The sequence below is a fragment of the Petromyzon marinus genome, chromosome 14 (assembly GCF_048934315.1).
Source record: "Petromyzon marinus isolate PM22_M1 ecotype Great Lakes invasive population chromosome 14, UKy_Petmar_22M1.pri1.0, whole genome shotgun sequence".
NCBI lineage: Eukaryota > Metazoa > Chordata > Hyperoartia > Petromyzontiformes > Petromyzontidae > Petromyzon > Petromyzon marinus.
In genome coordinates, this window is record NC_133680.1 from 1435945 (window position 1) to 1456241 (window position 20297).

At 55.9% G+C, this 20297-nt stretch overlaps 1 protein-coding gene across 1 annotated transcript; it reads left to right on the forward strand.

Annotated features, from left to right (window-relative positions):
• The first annotated feature begins 264 nt into the window (after window positions 1-264).
• Window positions 265-18005, forward strand: DHTKD1 (dehydrogenase E1 and transketolase domain containing 1). The gene is made up of 17 exons (XM_076066985.1): window positions 265-716; window positions 3104-3298; window positions 3581-3792; window positions 3928-4122; window positions 4721-4993; window positions 7159-7330; window positions 7725-7923; window positions 8506-8878; window positions 9361-9445; window positions 9866-10005; window positions 10549-10699; window positions 11255-11361; window positions 12090-12254; window positions 12787-12869; window positions 13270-13439; window positions 14267-14352; window positions 15670-18005. The coding sequence occupies exons 1-17, from the start codon at window positions 521-523 to the stop codon at window positions 15772-15774; spliced, it is 2907 nt and encodes a 968-aa protein (XP_075923100.1). The 5' UTR covers window positions 265-520; the 3' UTR covers window positions 15775-18005.
• Window positions 18006-20297: the final 2292 nt, after the last annotated feature.

Consider the following 20297-nt stretch of genomic DNA (forward strand, 5'->3'; position numbering starts at 1 on the left):
CCTTCCAGCCACACCACCTCGCTCGCTCACTCACTCATTCCCCTGCCAGCCACACCACCTCGCTCGCTCACTCACTCATTCCCCTTCCAGCCACACCACCTCGCTCACTCATTCATTCCCCTGGCAGCCACACCACCTCCCTCGTTCATTTTCACCTCGCGACCCATGATGGCACGCGGGCAAACGCCCCCCACCACGAAGCCAATGGGAGACCCCGAGGCGGCCACACCCCCTGGATATGCCCATAGTCACGCCCACTAAAACTAAACCACGCCTACTCGGTCGAGATCACGCCGCCTGACCGCGGCCACCGACCACAAACAGACAGGCCACGCCCCCCATATCGGGCGACGCCACGCCCCCATCCAGTAGGCCACGCCCCTGGCCTTCCCCCCCTAAGGCGATTCGCGGTCCAGGCTGACAGCCCTGGAGAGACGGCGGCGTTGAGGACCTCCCGAGAAGACGTCGACACCGCCAGAGATCACTCACGACAACTGCAGCGGCAGCGGCGGCGACGGCGATGATGATGATGGCGAACTGCTGCAGGACATCAACGTGGCGGTGGTGCGCCGCTACCCTCCGGGCAGGGTCCGCTCCCGCGTGCCGCCTGCCCCTGGCTGGGAGCCGACGCGGCTACCGCTGCCAGCGGGGGGCCTACGGGCACCGGCCCCGTGCTGAGGGTGCCCAGCACGCTGGGGGCATCGCGGAGGCTCAAGGTCAGGGTCGGAGGGGGTCGAGGTGTGGGGGGGGGGTTGAGGGGGGAGTGGTGGTGGGGGGTCGAGGTGGTGGGGGGGTAGGTCGGGGTGGTGGTGGTGGGGAGCAGAATCTTGCTTGGAACGATCGCTCGTTGTCTTCCATCGCTACTGCTACTGTCACGGTTGACTGCTGCCGTGAACTCCGCTCGTTGACTGATCAGTCTCATCCTCCACACTGCGTTCAACCACGCTGCAGCTTACAACAACACCCACTCACTCACTTACTCACCCACCCACTCACTCACCCACCCACTCACTCACCCACCCACTCACGCACTCACTCACTCACGCACTCACTCACTCACCCACTCACTCACTCACCCACTCACTCACCCACCCACTCACTCACCCACCCACTCACTCACCCACCCACTCACCCACCCACTTACTCACCCACTCACTCACTCACCCACTCACGCACTCACTCACTCACCCACTCACTCACTCACCCACTCACTCACTCACACACTCACTCACCCACTCACTCACCCACGCAGTCACTCACTCACCCACTCACGCACTCACTCACCCACTCACTCACTCACCCACTCACTCACTCACGCACTCACTCACTCACTCACCCACTCACTCACTCACCCACTCACACACTCACTCACCCACTCATTCACCCACGCACTCACTCACTCACCCACCCACTCACCCACTCACGCACTCACTCACTCACCCACTCACCCACCCACTCACCCACCCACTCACCCACCCACTTACTCACCCACTCACTCACTCACCCACTCACGCACTCACTCACTCACTCACCCACTCACTCACTCACGCACTCACTCACTCACTCACCCACTCACTCACTCACGCACTCACTCACTCACTCACCCACTCACTCACCCACTCACACACTCACTCACTCACCCACTCACTCACCCACGCACTCACTCACTCACGCACTCACTCACTCACCCACCCACTCACCCACTCACTCACTCACCCACTCACGCACTCACCCACTCACGCACTCACTCACCCACTCACTCACCCACCCACCTACTCCCTCACCGCAGGTCACCTCTCTGCTGCTACTTCTCTCGCACTGTTCCACTTTGGAATTCCCTCTCCCATCATCGTCGTCTCTTTTGTCAACAACTTCTCATGCCAACCTTGTTCAATCCTATAAACGTGTGACACTAAATCTATTTAGCCATGTTTTAAAACGCAAACTCAAAGAGACGGAAAGATGAACGCGTGGATCGGAGACCAAATGCAAGACGGAGACATGAGATGAGGGCCAAGCACGAGACTGCTGACGAATTGGCAGCCAAACTGATGGAGCGCGTCCAAGAACAACATCCTCCGCGGAGATGGAGCGGTGATTGAGATGTAGTCACGTGCAGGAGTGAGATGCATGGCGGTAGCAGCAGTGGGCAGTCAGAGATGGCGACTACATGTGGAGGCCTTCATCCAGCAGTGGATAGACGGTGGCTGCCGATGATGATGATGGATGGGAGGGGGCATCATTGGAGAGCTCCTGAAAGTTACTGGAAAGTTGTTGGGTTTTTGTTGGGTCGCGAATTATTTTAAAGCAGAGGCGAGAGGGGGTTCAGCAGGGATCCGATTACGATGCGGGGTTCAGGCTCTCGGCTTGCGTCTGAACTGCGGAAGCTCTTGACCTGATAGCTACGAGTGTGATTCCAGGACAGGGTTATTAGGGGTGGACGAGTTTGAGGTCAGCACAGATTATGGTGGCGAGTGTGGTACCCGGTGATGGCCGTGACACCAGCAACAGGTTCAAGCTATGAGTGTGATCCCAGCACCGGAGTAGTAAGTGTCATACCATGACAGGACAGATTGATGATTGACCCTGACCTAACCCTGGCGTTGAACTTGACACAGGCACGGTTTGGCACTTACAGCCACGCTGGTGTGTCACTGCTCTGTCGCTCAAAAATATGGTGGGTGAACGATGGAGGGGATGGTTTTCTGATTGTATCGGCTGCCTCTGGTGATGTGGGGACTCAATATAAAGACAAATATCCCCCGTGTAACCTACACAGACTGTTGGGGCAAGTGTTGTTAGCGAGCACCTATTAAGGCCGGCACGTCACACGAGGTGGTTGGTGGCCATCACCAAGCTCGGCCGCCTTTGTCTCCCCACACCAGGTACTCATTTTAAGGCTGAATCGACCAACGAGAGGGCCCAGGACCTCTGGTTTCGATTAAATGAGTACGACCCTGTCTGTACAAAAGTAAAACGTGTTGATTAATCCTAATTTCATCCCAATTACGTTCGTATTTTATGCAGTCACACGATGATTGGTGAAGCCGATGAATGAGCCGCCTCTCCGCTCTGTGTGTTTGCTTGGGGGGTTGGGGTGCAGGCCCTACACTGGGCGCGGGGATGCCGTGCCCGGACCAGGCGCTGGTGCGGCTGGTGAGCGCGTTCCGTGAGCACGGCCACCTCGCCGCTCGGCTGGACCCCCTGGCGGGGGGGGAGCACGGCCCCCCACTACGCGTGCCCCCACAACTCCTCGCCTCCGCCTACGGACTCCAGCCCGGGGTCTACCGTGTGGACGGTGCGACAGCCGCTCACTCCCCTGCTCTCGCCTTGCCCTCACCCTGCCCTTTCCCTGCCCTCGCCCTGCCCTCACCCTGTGCTTTCCAAGTCCTTACTCTGCCCTTGACCCGTGCTTGACATTGCCATTGCCATTACTGTATGCCACGCATCCCATATGCCACGTGTCTTGTATGCCACGTATTCCGTACGCCATGCGTCGCCGTATGCCGTGCATCCCTTATGCCATGCGTCCTGTATTCCGTGTGTCCTGTATTCCGTGTGTCCTGTACGCTGTGGGCAGGCCTGCTGGCGATGGACAAGGCAGAGGCCACGCTGGACGAGGTGCTGCGGTTCCTGCAGGACTCCTACTGCGGCGCCATCGCTGTGGAGATGGCGCAATTGGCCTCGGCCGAGGAGCGGGAATGGCTGGCGGAGCGCGTGGAGAGGCTCCGCGGAGAGACGTTCCCACCGGAGGAGCGGAGACTGCTCGCGACGCTGATGCTCGAGTCACAGGTGCTGGCCATCATCACCATCGTCATCAGCTTCATCATCATCTTCATCATATTTATCGTCATTATAAGTGTCACATCTCTGTCTCTTCATGTCTTTGTGTCTCTCCTCGTGTCTCTCCCCGTGTCTCTCCCCCAGGCGTTCGATAACTTCGTGGCCACGAAGTTCGCGACGGTGAAGCGCTACGGCGGAGAGGGAGCCGAGGCCATGCTGCCGTTCTTCCACGAGACGTTCCGCCACGCGGCCCTCTCGGGCCTCTCCGACCTCGTGCTGGCCATGCCGCACCGCGGCCGCCTCAACCTCCTCGCCGGCCTCCTGCAGCTACCGCCTGAGGTCGGCGTGACCCCAACCCGACCCCTACCCGACCTGACCCCAAATCCGAAAAATTACCTCGCCCCATACCCGACGTAATGAGATGTGGAACCGGCAAGACCTGGCCTGGTTCCCGCGCGACATGACACAGATCCAATGATGTGACCTGGACCCTACAAGACTAGACCCCCACCTCTCTGCTATTCTGTCTGCCTGTGCGTGCATGTTCACCTGTGTGCCCATCTCCCTGTCCGTCCGTGCGTCAATCCCTCTGTCTGTCTCCCTGCCTGTCCATTCATCTGTCTTTCTGGTTGCCTGCCTGTTTGTGTGTCTGTGTCTCCATCCGTCCATCCATCTCTCTCCCCCATCCATCCGGGCGTCCATCCATCTCTTCGCTCGTCCATCTATATATCCGTTTGACCATTCATCCATATTTCCAACCATCCTTCCATCCATCCAAATGTCCATCCATGCACCTTGCTATCCATCCATCTCTTTGCCATTCCATCCGTGCGTCCGTCCATCCACGTATCCATCCGTACGTTCACCCGCCTGTGTCGTCCGTAACTCTCCCCACGCACCTCCCCCGCCCGTCCGCGCCCCCTGGCCGCCGACACAGATCATGTTCCGCAAGATGCGCGGCCTCAGCGAGTTCCCCGAGGGCACGCGCGGCGCCGTGGGGGACGTGCTGTCGCACCTGACGGCCACGCTCGACGTGGAGGCGGCGCCGGGCCGCTCGGTGCGCGTGGCGCTGCTGCCCAACCCCTCGCACCTGGAGGCGGTGAACCCCGTGGCCGTGGGGAAGGCCCGCGGGCGGCAGCGCACGCGCCGCGAGGGCCACTACTCCGGCGAGCCCGGGGCCCGTCCGGGCGACCGCGTGGCCTGCCTGCAGGTACCTCGCGGCGGGTGGGCGAGGCCTCTGCTGTCTCTGTGCGGATCTCGAGGGTCTGTGATGTCTCATGAAGACGCACGGTCTGCAAGTAACACGGGGCCTGTCTGGCTTCGTGAAGACAAGGTGGTTTGTCTGCAGTAAGAGTTTAGTTTAGAGACAGAGAGTACCTACTCTGTCTCTCTGTCTCTCTGTGTCTGCTTGGTTGCCTGTCTGCCTGCCTATGTTCATCTGTATATCTGTCTCTATCTACTTGTATGTCTGTCCATCTGCCTGCTGGTCTCACTGTCTTTCTGTCTCTCTACCTGTGTATATATATCTACCTGTCTGGCTACCTGTCTGTACAATGGTACCTCGGTATACGTCGTTAATTCGTTCCAGAAGGAAGGACTTATACCGAAGATGAAGTATGCCAAACGCATTTTTCCCATAAGAAATAAATGGAAAGGAAATAATCCGTTCCAGAGTATAAGAAATTATATTTTACATAGCATATTAAACATTAATGGGGTTGTATAAGATAATGTAGACACTACTTAGTACCAAAATGCATACGTACATTAAAATAAAAATTAAATGTAACATCACTTTAGCTTGCTGAGAGGAGTTGACAGCCTACGAGGATGGTGGTGAGGAAGGGGAGGAGGAGGAGAACGAGAGTCCCCTTCCCTTAAAACTTCAGGAAGCTGAAATTCTGTTGTTTCTCTTTTCCGTCTTTTTTCTTGACTTGGACCTGGTTGAGGCTCACCAGGTTTGAGTTTTACTAAAAACCTGTCCATGGAAGTTTGTTTTTGCCTTCTTCTAAGAATGTTCCTGAAGTGTGACATTGTCTGGTCAAATTTCGATTTAAAGCTTTCGTGACTGCAATGATTCATCTTCTTTGGTTCTTTCGGTAAAGTCACGTAGAATGAGAATAAAATAATACATTGATAAAATAAAATGACACAATAATATTCTCACGACGTTTCGGCCACAACACAAGCGGCCTTCATCAGGTGAAGGGACGAGACTGTCTGGTAGGACAGCGCTGGAGTGAAAGAGCCACGTTCAGATCACGGCCTTTAAGCTGTGTGAGAGGAACAAAGCGCCTTGACAAAGGAATTGGCATATAATTTAGCATTGAAATGGCTGAATGATTCGCTTGTGACTGGTCACAGAAATAGCTATGTTAAAAGTTAAAGCATACACATCCGCAGAGGCACCCATTGTTAAAGGAATTAGCATAGAATTTAGCATTGAAATAGCTAAGTTAAGGCATACACATCCGCAGAGGCACCCCTTGACAATGGAATTAGCATAGAATTTAGCATTGAAATAGCAGAGTGATTAGCTTGTAACTGCTCTGACTTTAACGTAGCTATTTCTGTGAGCAGTTACAAGCTAATCACTCTGCTATTTCAATGCTAAATTCTATGCTAATTCCATTGTCAAGGGGTGCCTCTGCGGATGTGTATGCCTTAACTTAGCTATTTCAATGCTAAATTCTATGCTAATTCCTTTAACAATGGGTGCCTCTGCGGATGTGTATGCTTTAACTTTTAACATAGCTATTTCTGTGACCAGTCACAGCCATTTCAATGCTAAATTATATGCTAATTCCTTTGTCAAGGCGCTTTGTTCCTCTCACACAGCTTAAAGGCCGTGATCTGAACGTGGCTCTTTCACTCCAGCGCTGTCCTACCAGACAGCCTCGTCCCTTCACCTGATGAAGGCCGCTTGTGTTGTGGCCGAAACGTCGTGAGAATATTATTGTGTTATTTTATTTTATCAATTTATTATTTTATTCTCATTCTACGTGACTTTACCGAAAGAACCAAAGAAGATTGTCTGGTCATTCCACACACTACTGTTACGGCTTGTTAGAGCTGTAACAGTATTGTGTACGCGGGTACTGTACGCGGTGACTCATCCCGACCCGTACAAGTTCTAGCAAGCCCGTCGTGTCCCAAGCAAGACGTCGTATCCCAAGACATTTTTTTCTCGTCAAAACACGACGTGTACCAAATTCGACGTATTCCAAAGCGGTCGTATACCGAGGTATGACTGTATATCTACCTGTCTCTCTACCTGTCTCTCTACCTGTCTCTATACCTACCTGTCTCTCTACCTGTTTGTCTACCTAGCTATATATCCGTCTCTCTCCGTCCGTGTGCCCCCCCTCCCTGAAGGTCCACGGCGACGCGGCGTTTGCGGGGCAGGGCATCGTGGCCGAGACGTTCACGCTCGCCTACCTCCCCCACTACGACGTCGGTGGTAGCGTCCACCTCATCGTGAACAACCAGCTGGGCTTCACCACTCCGTGCGAGTGGGGGAGGTCCTCGCTCTACAGCAGCGACATGGGTAAGGGCACTCGGAGTGAACGGACGGGCGGAGTCTGGCTCCGTTTTGTACCCCGCATCCCCCCCCACGTCACCACTCCCCTTGCGCTGATGGACGAGATGGGTAGTTTAATAGATGGGTCGAATGGTGATCGGTCGGTTGGTTTGGTGGGTGGTTGGGTAGTTCATGAGGCAGTATGATTCCATGTGTAGTTGAATTTACGATTGGTTGATTAGATAGGTAGTTTAATTGATAGTTGGCTAAAAGCATGACCGGTTGAATGAATGAGTGGTCGAATTAATGAGAGGTTGAATGGATGACCTTTTCTGTGGTTGGACGCTTGATTGAATGAGTAGTGGCGAGAGTGGTTGACTGACTGCGTGCGTGGTTGACTCGCATTGCCTGCCGGCGCCAGGCAAGGTGGTGGGCTGCGCGGTGGTGCACGTGAACGGCGACGAGGTGGAGGAGGTGGTGCGCGCGGCGCGCCTCGCCATGGACTACCGCCACCGCTTCCGGCGCGACGTCATCGTCGACCTGCTGTGCTACCGCCAGTGGGGTCACAACGAGCTGGACGATCCCACCGTCACCAACCCCGCCATGTACGGCCTCATCCGGTGAGGACCGCGCGTGCCCTCAGACCCGGCGAGCTGGCGGCTTAGTGAGCCGGCGAGGTGGTGAGTTAGTGAGCTGGTGGGTTAGTGAGCTGGTGAGTTAGTGAGCTGGTGAGCTGGCAAGCGAGTGAGCTGGTGAGTTAGTGAGCTGGTGAGCTGTCAAGCGAGTGAGCTTGTGAGTTAGTGAGCTGGTGAGTGAGTAAGCTGGTGAGTTAGTGAGCTGGTAAGCTGGCAAGCGAGTGAGCTGGTGAGTTGGTGAGCTGGCAAGCGAGTGAGCTTGTGAGTTAGTGAGCCGGTGAGTTAGTGAGCTTGTGAGTTAGTGAGCTGGTGAGTTAGTGAGCTGGTGAGCTGGCAAGCGAGTGAGCCAGTGAGTTAGTATGCCGGTGAGCTGACGATTTAGTGAGCCGGTGAGCTGGCGAGCCGTTGCACCGTCACGTTCACATCTCTCGCATCGCGAGGATGCCAGAGATGCGACCGCCGCTTGGGGATCCTCGTCTACCCCAGCAGTGGATCGAGCGTGACTGTCGTCGCCGACGACGACGGCGGCGATGACGTAGACGACGATTCTCCCCCCCTCCCCCGCAGGTCTCGCAAGAGTGTCCCTGACAGCTACGCGGAGCGGCTGGTGAGCGAGGGCGTCCTCACGGAGGCCGACGTGGAGCTCGTCAAGAGCTCGCGTTTCGCCGAGCTGGCGCGCCGACTCGGCGCGGCCGAGGACGGCGCCGCCGCGGCGGCGCCGTCCTCGGCCGCGCGGGGAGGGGTCGCCGCCCACTACTGGCCCGGCGACGGCGCCGGCGAGCCGCGGGGCCGCTGGGCCGGCCTGCGCCGTCCGGAGGCCCGCGTGAGCCGCTGGGACACGGGCGCGCCCGCCGAGCTGCTGCGCTTCGTCGGCGCCAAGTCGGTGGAGGTGGCGCCCGACGTGGCGATGCACGGACACCTGTTCAAGACGCACGCGCAGGTGCGACCGCCACGCGGCCCCGCCGCCGCCGCCGCCGGTGGTGCCGCCGGTGGTGGCGGCGTCGTGGTCGTGGTCGTTGTCGTCTTGTGGGGCGGTGATGTGGCCCAGAGGTAGCGTGCGTACGTGTGGGCATGTGAGCACGTGTTGGTGTATGTGCCTGTGTGTGGGGAGCGGTAGTGTAGCGGTTAGCGCACCACGCTACGAACCCGGCGATCTGAGTTCGATTCCAACACCGGTGACGATTATCTGAACCGGTCCTGGGCCTCCCCTAGGTCGATTCAGCCTCAAATGAGTAACTGGTGCGGTGTGTAAAAAAATCGGCACTGGGGATACAAAGGCGGACGGGCGGGGTGTTGGCCACCCCACGCCCTCATGTGCCGGGCTGACCGTCATAGGTCCTACTCTCTAATGGCACTTGTCCCAAACATCCTTGTAAGGCTACACTGGGGATCTTTGTCTTTGTGTGCCCCGCCCCTCCCCAGGCTCGCCTGCTCAAGCTGCAGGAGGGATCGAAGCTCGACTGGGCGACCGCTGAGGCCCTGGCGTTTGGCTCCCTGCTCACCCAGGGTGATCGATTCCCCGTCCTCTAAATCATTCTTTGTATTAGAATGAAGATTTGCCGGCTGGCTGGCGCGTGGGCGGGCATGCGGGCTCGTGCGCGGCGGTGACGTCGCCCACGTGCCATGGTGCTGAGCCGGGTTCACGAGACGCTTGTATATTTGGAGTTTGCGTATCTCTCTCCCCGTGGTCGTGTGCGTTATTCTCCCGGTCCTCCGGTTTTTTCCTCCACATTCAAAAGCAACGCGTGTTTAGAGTATTTGACTGCTAAAAATGTCCACATGATGATAAAAAACTTCAATGAGCTATCATTTGTGCTCACCAGGCCGCTTCTGAACAAGAGCTTTTTAGCTCAGTGGGCCTTACCTGGTAAACAAACGAATTGTGAAGTTTAGTTTTTAATTACCGTCATGACCCGCTCGTGTCCAGGGTTCGACGTGCGGCTGAGCGGCCAGGACGTGGGACGGGGAACCTTCAGCCAGCGGCACGTCATGATTGTGTGCCAGAGCAGCAGCGAGGCCTACATCCCGCTCAACCACATGGTGCCCCAGCAGGAGGCCTTCCTGGAGGTGAGCGCCAGGCGGCGGAGCGACGCGGTCGGCACGGCCCCCTCGCTCGAGGCCTTGACCCCCTGTGCTTCTCCTCGCTCGTTCAGTCGGGCATCGCACGTGGCGAAGGTCAAGTTGTCGTCGCGGTTGTGGGCTGGGGTTTTGTTGAACTAGGTGAGAGCTTGGGAGACCGCGATGATCGGTCTCATCAGGTCGAACGTCTCCGGACAGATCGGGCCACAAGCGGACGGCGGACGACATCGCTGGCTGTGTGCGTGCGATGGATGTGTGGCTGTGTGCGTGCGGTGTGCCCGCGTGTGCGACTCCGACAGCCGCAGCCAACATCGATGGCGAGTGATATCTGGACCGGTCCTTGATCACCCCTAGGTCGACTCAATCTTAAATGAGTACCTGTTGTGGTCTGTAAACATGAGGGCAGGGCCTGGCGCGGGCCACGCCGTGCTGGCCTCAATAGGCACTCGCTGACGGCGCTTGCCCCAGCGACCTGGTAAAGGCCACGTGGGGGGGGGGGGGGGGGGCACCTTTGTCTTTGTGCCGCTGCAGGTGTGCAACAGCCCACTGTCGGAGGAGGCGGTGCTGGGCTTCGAGTACGGCGTGAGCATCGAGAGCCCGCGGCTGCTGCCCGTGTGGGAGGCGCAGTTCGGAGACTTCTTCAACGGGGCCCAGATCATCATCGACACCTTCATCATGTCTGGTGAGAGAAGATGGCCACGACACACGGCGTGACTTTACCGAAAGAGCTAAGAATATGAATAACAACAGCAGCAATAAACAGCAACAAACGATGACAAATGTGCGACAACAAACAAGGCACGGGTTGATGAGTTGATGAGGTAAGGGCGTTATGGAAGGAAGGCCGAGGATCGGGAAGTCAGAGGAAGGGGGTAGATGACGGAGGAGGATGGAGACGATGGTAGAGCGCCCGCGAGGAAGAAACGATAGCACAGGAGTCACCCCCACAGGTGATGCGACCCGAGTTCAATTCCGTTCACGGCCACCAACACCAGTGACCATTATCTGAACCGGCCCTGGGCCTCCCCTAGGCCGACTCGGATATAAAAATGAGTAGCCGGTGCGATGTGTAAACGTCAGTATTGGGGAGACAAAGGCGGCCGTGCATAGTTATGGTCACACCACTCCCATCAAGTGCCTTACCGGCCTTCAAAGGTGCTCCTAGCTAGCAGAACTTGCCCCGACAGCCTGATGAAGGCTACCCGGGGTTGTCCTTGTTTGTGTGCTCGTGGTGCAGGAGAGGCCAAGTGGCTGCTGCAGAGCGCCCTCGTCCTGCTGCTGCCCCACGGCTACGACGGCGCCGGCCCCGAGCACTCGTCCTGCCGCATCGAGAGGTTTCTGCAGGTGCGGCACGTGCGTCACGTGACACGCGTCCTCGTGGGTCGCGGGACAGGTGTCAAATGGCGCGGTTCACGTGTCACGTGTCATCGCGGGTCACACGACACGTGTCATCGCGGGTCACATGACACGTGTCATCGCGGGTTACACGACACGTGTCATCGCAGGTCACACGACACGTGTCATCGTGGGTCACACGACACGTGTCATCGCGGGTCACACGACACGTGTCATCGCGGGTCACACGACACGTGTCATCGCGGGTCACACGACACGTGTCATCGCGGGTCACACGACACGTGTCATCGCGGGTTACACGACACGTGCCGTGGGTCACACGACACGTGTCATCGCGGGTCACACGACACGTGTCATCGCAGGTTACACGACACGTGCCGTGGGTCACACGACACGTGTCATCGCGGGTCACACGACACGTGTCATCGCGGGTCACACGACACGTGTCATCGCGGGTCACACGACACGTGTCATCGCGGGTTACATGACACGTGCCGTGGGTCACATGACACGTGTCGCAAGTCACATGACATGTCGCAGATCACATGACTCGTGTCAAGGGACAGGGGACAGTTGTCGCATCACACATTTCCTGGATCACATGACACGTATCGCGGTACAGGTGTAAAATGGCACGCATCAAACGACACGTGCCTATTGACCCAGTGTAACCACCGCTCCCCCCCCCCTTCCCTTGTTGACGTTGGCGTGGCCAGATGTGTGACAGCAGCGAGGAGGGAGTGGACGGTGACATGGTGAACGTGTCCGTGGTGAACCCCACCACCCCGGCGCAGTACTTCCACCTCCTGCGGCGACAGGTGCTGCGCGATTTCCGCAAACCGCTCATCGTCGCCTCGCCCAAGATGCTGCTGCGCCACCCGGTACGTAGGAGCAGCAGGGACAGCGGTAGCAGCAGGGGCAGCAGTAGTAGCAACGGCAGTAGCAGCTGCAGTAATAGCAGCAGTGGCAGTAGCAGTGACAGCAGTAGCAACAGTAGCAGCACTTTGAGTAACAATGGCAGCAGTGACAGCAGTAGAAGCAGTAGCAGGACTTTGAGTAACAATGGCAGCAGTGACAGCAGTAGCAGCACTTTGAGTAACAATGGCAGCAGTGACAGCAGTAGAAGCAGTGTCCCTGTGTCCTGCGTGTCCTCGTGCCTCTGTGTCCCCGTGTTTCTGTGTCCTCCCCACGTCCCATATCCCCATGTCCCCCCTGTGTCTCCGTATCTCCGTGTTCCCTTGTCCCCCACGTCCGAGTGTCTCTCCATCCGCCGTGTGTCCATGTCCTTGTGCCCGCCACGCTGTATCAACGCCTAGCCTGGGTCTCACCGTCCCCGTGTCCCCCCCGTGTCCTCCCCGTGTCCCCGTGTCCTCCACGTGTCTCCGTGACCCCTGCCTTCACCGCTCCCGGCAGGCGGCTGTGTCCAGCCTGAGTGAGATGGGGCCCGGCACGTCCTTCGAGCCGGTGATCGGGGATCCGAGCGCGAACCCCAAAGAGTGAGTCCAGGCCTCGTGGGGCCAGCATGATGTGCAGACGAGACCGTGTACCCTACCACGCGTATGTATGTATTTTGAACTTCTTTTGCGCCGTACATGGCCAATCGTGCTAATCGGAGGTGCGGAGGAAGGACAACAAACTAAACACAAAAAAAGTATTTTTCAATCTAGATTTTAAAGTGCATAGCTCCATTGGCTTCCTAATATCGGAAGGAAGAGCGTTCCAGACGGCCACAGAAGGGCATCCAAAAGTGTGCGACGCAGTGACAATCTTTGTTCGATGGTCAGCCAAAACCCGCTGCGAGGATGACCGGAATCGTCCGCTTTGCTAAATATTTCGTTACGTCATAATCATCATCATCATCGACATTATCTCCAATGCTGTGTGCTGTTGCTGCAGAGTGTCGCGGGTGGTGCTGTGCAGCGGGAAGCACTACTACGCCCTGCACAAGCAGCGGGAGGCGCTGGGCGCTGCCGGGCGCGGCACCGCCCTGCTGCGCCTTGAGGAGATCTGCCCCTTCCCCACGCACGCCCTGCGCCAGCAGCTACAGCGCTTCCCCAACGCCACAGGTGGCCTACCCCGGCGACCTCCATCACGCCACCCCCGCCCTGCCACCCCCGCCCTGCGACCCCTACGAGTCTCCCACCACCCTTGCCCCGAGTAGCCTTGACAGACTGTAGGGGCAAGTGCTGTTAGAGGGCACCTATGAAGGCCAGCACAGCACGCGAAAGGGTGGGTGGCAAGCACCGTGCCCAGCTGTTTTTCTCTCCCCAGTGGCGATGTGTACGCATCGCACCACGTACTCATTTGAGGCCGAGTCAACGAGGACCAGCTCAGTTAATTGTCACTGGTGTTGATCATGAGCGGGAATAGAACTCGGGTCGCCGGGTTCATAGCGCAGCTCGCTAACCACTACACTACCGCTCCCCCTACCCCTGATATCACCCTGCCACACCCCTGCCACCAACCAAAGCATCTTGGTGATCATAAGTGTTACGGCTCGGTTCAGTGTCATGTTGCGTATTGGCTCTGTGGCTATTTTGACCGCTTGTTTCTCGTGTTTATATTGAGTGATATGGTTAACGTGAACGCTATGGCGAGTGCGTTGTTATTACCGGCAACATTGAGCTCGCATCACTTCGAGCGTTCTCCCTGAGCTTGATGTGTTGGGAGCGCTCGCGTCATGCTTGCTGTGTGTGGGGGGTGGGGGGGTGTGTGGCTCGGGTGACACTCCGCCCCCTCCGCTCCAGCCCCTCGGCAGCGTGCAGCTAACCGTGGTGCCGGCGCCGCTGTCCGTGGTGCCGGCGCCGCCGTGCCGCTGTCCGTGGTACCAGCGCCGCTGTCCGTGGTACCAGTGCCGCCCGTGTGTCCCCCACCGCACCTCTCTCCCCCGCAGAGTTCGTGTGGGCCCAGGAGGAGCCGCAGAACATGGGCTGCTGGACCTTCATCGCGCCGCGTTTCCGCAAGCAGCTCGCTGTGGAGGTGACCTCGATACCCCCCTCCCCCCAGTAACCCCGCTACCCCCGTCCCCGTGACCCGTTGACCTCTCAAATCCCGCGACCCCCCTCCTTGCAAACGGGCGGTAAGGAGCCTCCGTGTCGCTCCGTGTCGCTCCCGTTGTGTGGTTACCGTGAGCGCCACTCCCTGACGTCCCCACCCGTGTTGAGGCCTCGGTCTCTTCCAGACACCTGCTGTGTCGTTCCATCTACCACAGACGTGGTGTTCAAACACCACCACCACCACCACCACACTGTTCAATCACAACCACAATCACCACCACACTGTTCAAACACCACTACCACCACCACACTCTTCAACCACCACCACTACCACACTGTTCAATCACAACCACAATCACCACCACAACCACCACACTGTTCAAACACCACCACCACCACACTGTTCAATCACAACCACAATCACCACCACAACCACCACACTGTTCAAACACCACTACCACCACCACACTCTTCAACCACCACCACTACCACACTGTTTAATCACAACCACAATCACCACCACACTGATCAACCACCACTGTTCAATCACAATCGCCACCACAACCACCACTACACTGTTCAACCACCACAACCACCACCACACTGTTCAACCATCACCTCAACCACCACCACACTGCACCCCCGATTAACACGGTTGGCTACGTATGGTACGAAAGAAGTTCAACACACAAAACGTACATACTGCAAGTCACAACACACTTACTCACTCACACCCAGTAAATATTTGTTCTTGTCTTCAAATAGGAGCTGTTATGGAACAGAACAACGTTAGCAGGGTCATGATAAGTGATGCAGGGTGTGTGTGCACATCTGTGTGTATGTGTGTGTATTTAAATGGATGTTTTTCTGTACGTATACATGAGTAGCAGCACTTGCCCCGATAGTCTTCGTGAGCTGCATGGGGGATTTTCATCTGTACCCGTGTGTGTGTGTGTGTGTACCTGTGTGTGTGTGTGGGGAGCGATAGTGTAGCGGTTAGCGCGCTGCGCTATGAACCCGGCGACACGGGTTCGATTCCCGCTCACGGCCAACACCAGTGACGATTATCTGAACCGGACCCGGGCCTCCCCTAGGTCGACTCAGCCTCAAATGAGTACCTGGTGCGGTGTGTAAACATTGCCACTAGGGAGACAAAGGCGGTCGGGCGTGGTGCAGGCCACCCACCCCCTGGTGTACCGTTACCGGCCTTCATAGGTGCTCGCTAACAGCACTTGCCCCTACAGTCTGTTAAGGCTATATGGGGGATCTTTGTTTTGTGTGTGTATCTGGGTGTGAGCAGCTGAAGCTGGTGAGCCGCCCAGCCCTTCCGGCCCCCGCAGTGGGGATTGGAACCATGCACCAAGAACAGCACCAGCACGTCATCACGGCTCCCTTCTCCTCCTGAGGGCCCAGCTCTCATTCCCGCGGGGCTTGGTGGGAGAGGCTCCCGGCCGGCACGAGGCCCGACACGAGAGCCTCGGGCCACACGGCCTTCGTGGCCTCTCCTCACCTGTACTGGACGATCGCCACCCTCGTCGTCATCATCAATCATCATGATGATGATTATCCATAATTGTCACTCATCAGTCGTCATCCATTAATCATTCCATCACCATCATGATCATCCCATCAATGAATTACCATCATCTTCAATGATCGTCGTTTATCATCAAATAATTATAATAATGATGATTATCCATTAATCATGATCATTTATCATTAGTCATCGTTCATCATCATCATCATCACTATCCACCAATCATTCCATATTTAATTCCATCAGTCATCACGTTATAACCATCCCATCGATCACCAATATACCATCGTCTCCTAAACTTATCGATCATCATAATCGATCGCCATTCTCTCTCCACAGTTGGAAAGCTGTGGTGTTGTGTCCGAGTCTCACCGGTCACCTCCTCCCGTGCCTTGCCCCCACGGCCCCCACGTGCCCGCGCCACGTGCCCCCCCCCGCCCCCCCCCCCCCGCTGCTCACGGCGTGTGACGCGGGGTCCCCCTTCCCGAGGTGGTGTTTTTAGCCCCCTACAGAATCGTCATGCAAAAAGAACTCCTCCCCACCCTCCCTCGCCCTCCGGCTCACGAGTTGTCCACTTTGATTTGTTCACGCGGATGGGCGAGTGAACGTCGCTGTCGTCTCGGCTTCCTGCAGCACCCTCTGGCAAAGCCCCCCACTCCCCACCACCGACTCTCCCTTTCGGCTACCTGTACGGCACGGGACGTGGCGTTGGCGAGAGCGTGGCTTCTCGCTTCCTCTCGGCTGTGCGTGCGTGCGTCCGTCTGCCTCGCTGGGGTTCGGTAGCTCTTGGGTGGGTGCAGGGAGTCACCGGCCGGGGCCCAGAGTGGCAAGCGGCCAGCAACGGGGGGCAGCACTTTAAGCGTCGTTAACTTGAGGGATCGATATTCACGGACGGATCGATGCGTTGCCAATACCTTTACAAGACAGAGGTGCCTGCAGCCTTGAAGATAATTTAACTTTCATATATATGGCAATATATTTATATTAAATGGGAATTATACGTATATATGAATAGGTCAGGGGATAAAGTACACTAATTCTGGATGTGTCCGACAAACATCGTGTCCGTTTGGAGTGCACTCGAGGGAGGTGAAGTTGATTTTGAGTCACCAGGTGAGCAAGGCAGGAGGCAGGGAGAAAGTCTCCTCTGCCAGAGAAGTCACCTGAGTCACCCCAGTGCACAAAAGAGAAATGAAGGTACCGTGCAGCAGCCAAGAAAATAGAAATCTGCACAAAAACAATCACGTAACGGGAGAAATCGAAAAAATACACGTGAAAGTTTTGCTGGCTGGCTGGCTAAAGGGATGGATGTGACTTGCGGGTTGCAAGTCATATCTGAATTATATATTTAGAATACATTACTTTATCGAACGTGTAAATGGGTTGTCACCTTGCAGGAAACTCAACACCCCATCGCCAGCACCGCAGCGTGAATGAGAAAGGCCCGTTCAGTCCGACACGTCCTGCGGTATTTCACGAGCCCGTCCACCCTCGTCAAGAGGGGGGTGGATGTTCTTGTGCTGCTTCATTGCAGCTGAACTACCTCCCTGAGTGAACACATTGTTTCGTGATACTGCCTTCGGCAGTCGTGCACTACATGAAGAAGGGCCGTTGCCCGAAACGTGGCATATATATTTTATTTTCTTTTAAATGCCGCAGAGTTATTGACAAATGTATTGAGTTTTGTTATTATGATAACAATGACGATTGTTACAATACGAATTGGTTGACAGGCCGTGCCCATGTCAAAAACTCCACGACGTGACGATTATTACAGTGATTTACCGCGCATCGTTCAAGTGTACAAAATGTAAATCGGAAATCGTTGGCACTCCCTGGCTGCCACGACTCGCCACGCAGCTCGCACCGCTGCCCAGACCTGTGGGGTGGTTTAATTTTTTGGGAACGGCAGAATACTGGCAAGGCCCGCTCACTTCCAGGTCTGGGCTGTTGCTGGACATCATCGCGTGCCGCACAGGGACAGCTGCCACCGGCGGGTCCCCCTACAGGCGAGACTGCAGCAGGGCATCACAACGATTTAATTGAGATATATTCTTGGTTCTTTCGGTAAAGTCACGTTGAAGGGAAAAAATAAAATATATATATATATAAATCAGGTGTGATGATGACTGCTTGTGTTGCAGTCGAAACGTCGTGAGAATTTTATTGCTTTTTATATTTATTATTTATTGTTTCCCTTCAACGTGACTTTACCGAAAGAACCAAGAATATGAATCACTGCAGTCACGAAAGCTTTAAATCAAGATTTAATTGAGGTTTAAGAAAAAAATGTCAGCAAAAAGCGCTTTCGATACGTGAATCCCTGCTCTGATAATTCAAACGGTTTCGCTAGACTGCCCAACTGGCGCGCGCGTGAGGTTGTGTGAGGTGAGGCTCGAGTGTGTGTGTGTGACTGTGTGTGTGGCTGTACGCTCACAACAACGAACGGAGCGCCGGGTGGCTAAAGCACAGCAGGTTGGCACAGTAGGGGGCACAGGTGGTGCATCAGCCAGTCATCTCAGTCAGTCGACCCGTGGCACCTGGGTCTGCCCAGTGACCTCCTGCCAGCGGGCGTTCGACACTTCACGTGGCCTCACGGTGCACATAGCCTGGCACAAGCGTCGTGGTGACGTCACCGCCACTTAGTGGCGAATGGCGGTTGTTGTTGTTGTGTGGCTGTATGTGTGAGTGTGTGTGACTGTGTGTGACTGTGTGACTGTGTGTGTGACTGTGTGACTGCGTGGGGAGCGGTAGTGTAGCGGTTAGCGCGCTGCGCTATTAACCTGGCGACCCGGGTTCGATTCCCGCTCACGGTCAACACCAGTGACGATTATCTGAACCGGTCCTGGGCCTCCGCTAGGTCGACTCAGCCTCAAATGAGTACCTGGTGCGGTGGATAAAAACATTGCCACTGGGGAGACTAAGGCGGTCGGGCGTGGTGTTGGCCACCCACCCCCTCGTGGGCCGTGCCGGCCTTCATAGGTGCTCGCTAACAGCACTTGCCCCTACAGTCTGTTAAGGCTATACGGGGATCTTTGTGTGTGACTGAGTGTGTGTGCGGGGAGCGGTGGCGCAGTGGCTAGCGCGGTGCACTGCGACCCCGGCGATCCGAGTCCAATTTCTGCTCACGGCTAATAACAGTGGGGACATTCTTTGGTTCTTTCGGTAAAGTCACGTAGATATAAAATAAAAAATAACATATAAAATATTTTTAATTTCTATCTATGTGACTTTACCGAAAGAACCAAATAATATGAATTCCTGCAGTCACGAAAGTTAAGTCAAAATTTAACAGTGGGGATAATTTGGACCGGTCCTGGGCCTCCCCTAGGTCGACCTGGTGCATTGAGTAAACAGCTCTGGGGATACAAAGGCGGCCGGACGTGGTGCTGGCAAATCTCCGCCTTGTATGTGCCTTGTGAGCCTTCATAGGGGCTGGCTAACAGCCTCTTAAGGGCTACACGGGGTGTCTTAGTGCTTTTGTGTGTGCGTTTGTCTGTATACACGTGAGACATTTCTGATCAATTTCCCCAACGACATGAAAGGCTCCCATGCTGGCCTGGCTTTGGCGTCTTGTTAGCCGAGTGGTGGCAGTGGTGGCCACGCACGTGACTACCTGTAATCCAGCACTGTGGAGGCAGCAGCGAGGGTTGGTGGACCATACACAGATGTGAAGCTCCCTCCCCGTGAGCGTCGAGGAGGTGCCATACCATGGCTCGCCAGGAGGCGGTGGTACAGCAAGTGGACTAATCGCCATATGTTTATTCCATCTGTACGGGGATAGAGCGTTGCCCCCTCACGCGTGGCGTGTTTTCTTCGGGTGCTCCGGTTTCCTCCCACGTGGTATAATAAACACACTCATCACTAATCGGTTAAAAACATCTAAACAGGGACCCTCCTGAAACACAGTCATACGACTCTCTATGGCTCTCCTGCATATAGAAGTACATTATTATTGTTAACATCAACCAATGTTCCGTGTAACTTGATGATGCGACACCTGTGGCTCTGAAATTCCACGCAATTGCGTTTGGTCCAGGTGTGTTCACAGTCGAGGCGAGGGCTTCATTCACACGACTCGGCACAAGACTAAATATTTCCGCACCCGGCACACCACATCCTGGATGCCCCTACGCTACGGCCGCGGCTGCTAATCGAGCTCGGCCGACTCCAGCGTCGCGTCCTCGTGGCGCTGGCGCTAAACCCGCACCAGATTTCCGATTCGAGTCGCCTGTTCCAATTAAGTGCCGTTTGACTCGAATGAAAGTTGTTTGAAAAGTCGATTTTAAAATTAATTATTATTTTTTGTTGGGCGGAAGGGGTCAGATCACGTAAATAAGATGTATCGTAAACCCCTCCTCCAGCGAGGCAACCGATTAATAAAGTTGTCA

What these genes read in the sequence shown, in the direction of transcription:
- DHTKD1 (XM_076066985.1), top strand. Translation starts at nt 521, where the DNA reads ATGATGATGATGGCGAACTGCTGCAGGACATCAACGTGGCGGTGGTGC. An exon ending in CGCTGATGCTCGAGTCACAG is followed by an intron (nt 3,793 to 3,927) that starts GTGCTGGCCATC and finishes TCTCTCCCCCAG; the next exon opens with GCGTTCGATAACTTCGTGGC. An exon ending in CGACACCTTCATCATGTCTG is followed by an intron (nt 10,700 to 11,254) that starts GTGAGAGAAGAT and finishes CTCGTGGTGCAG; the next exon opens with GAGAGGCCAAGTGGCTGCTG.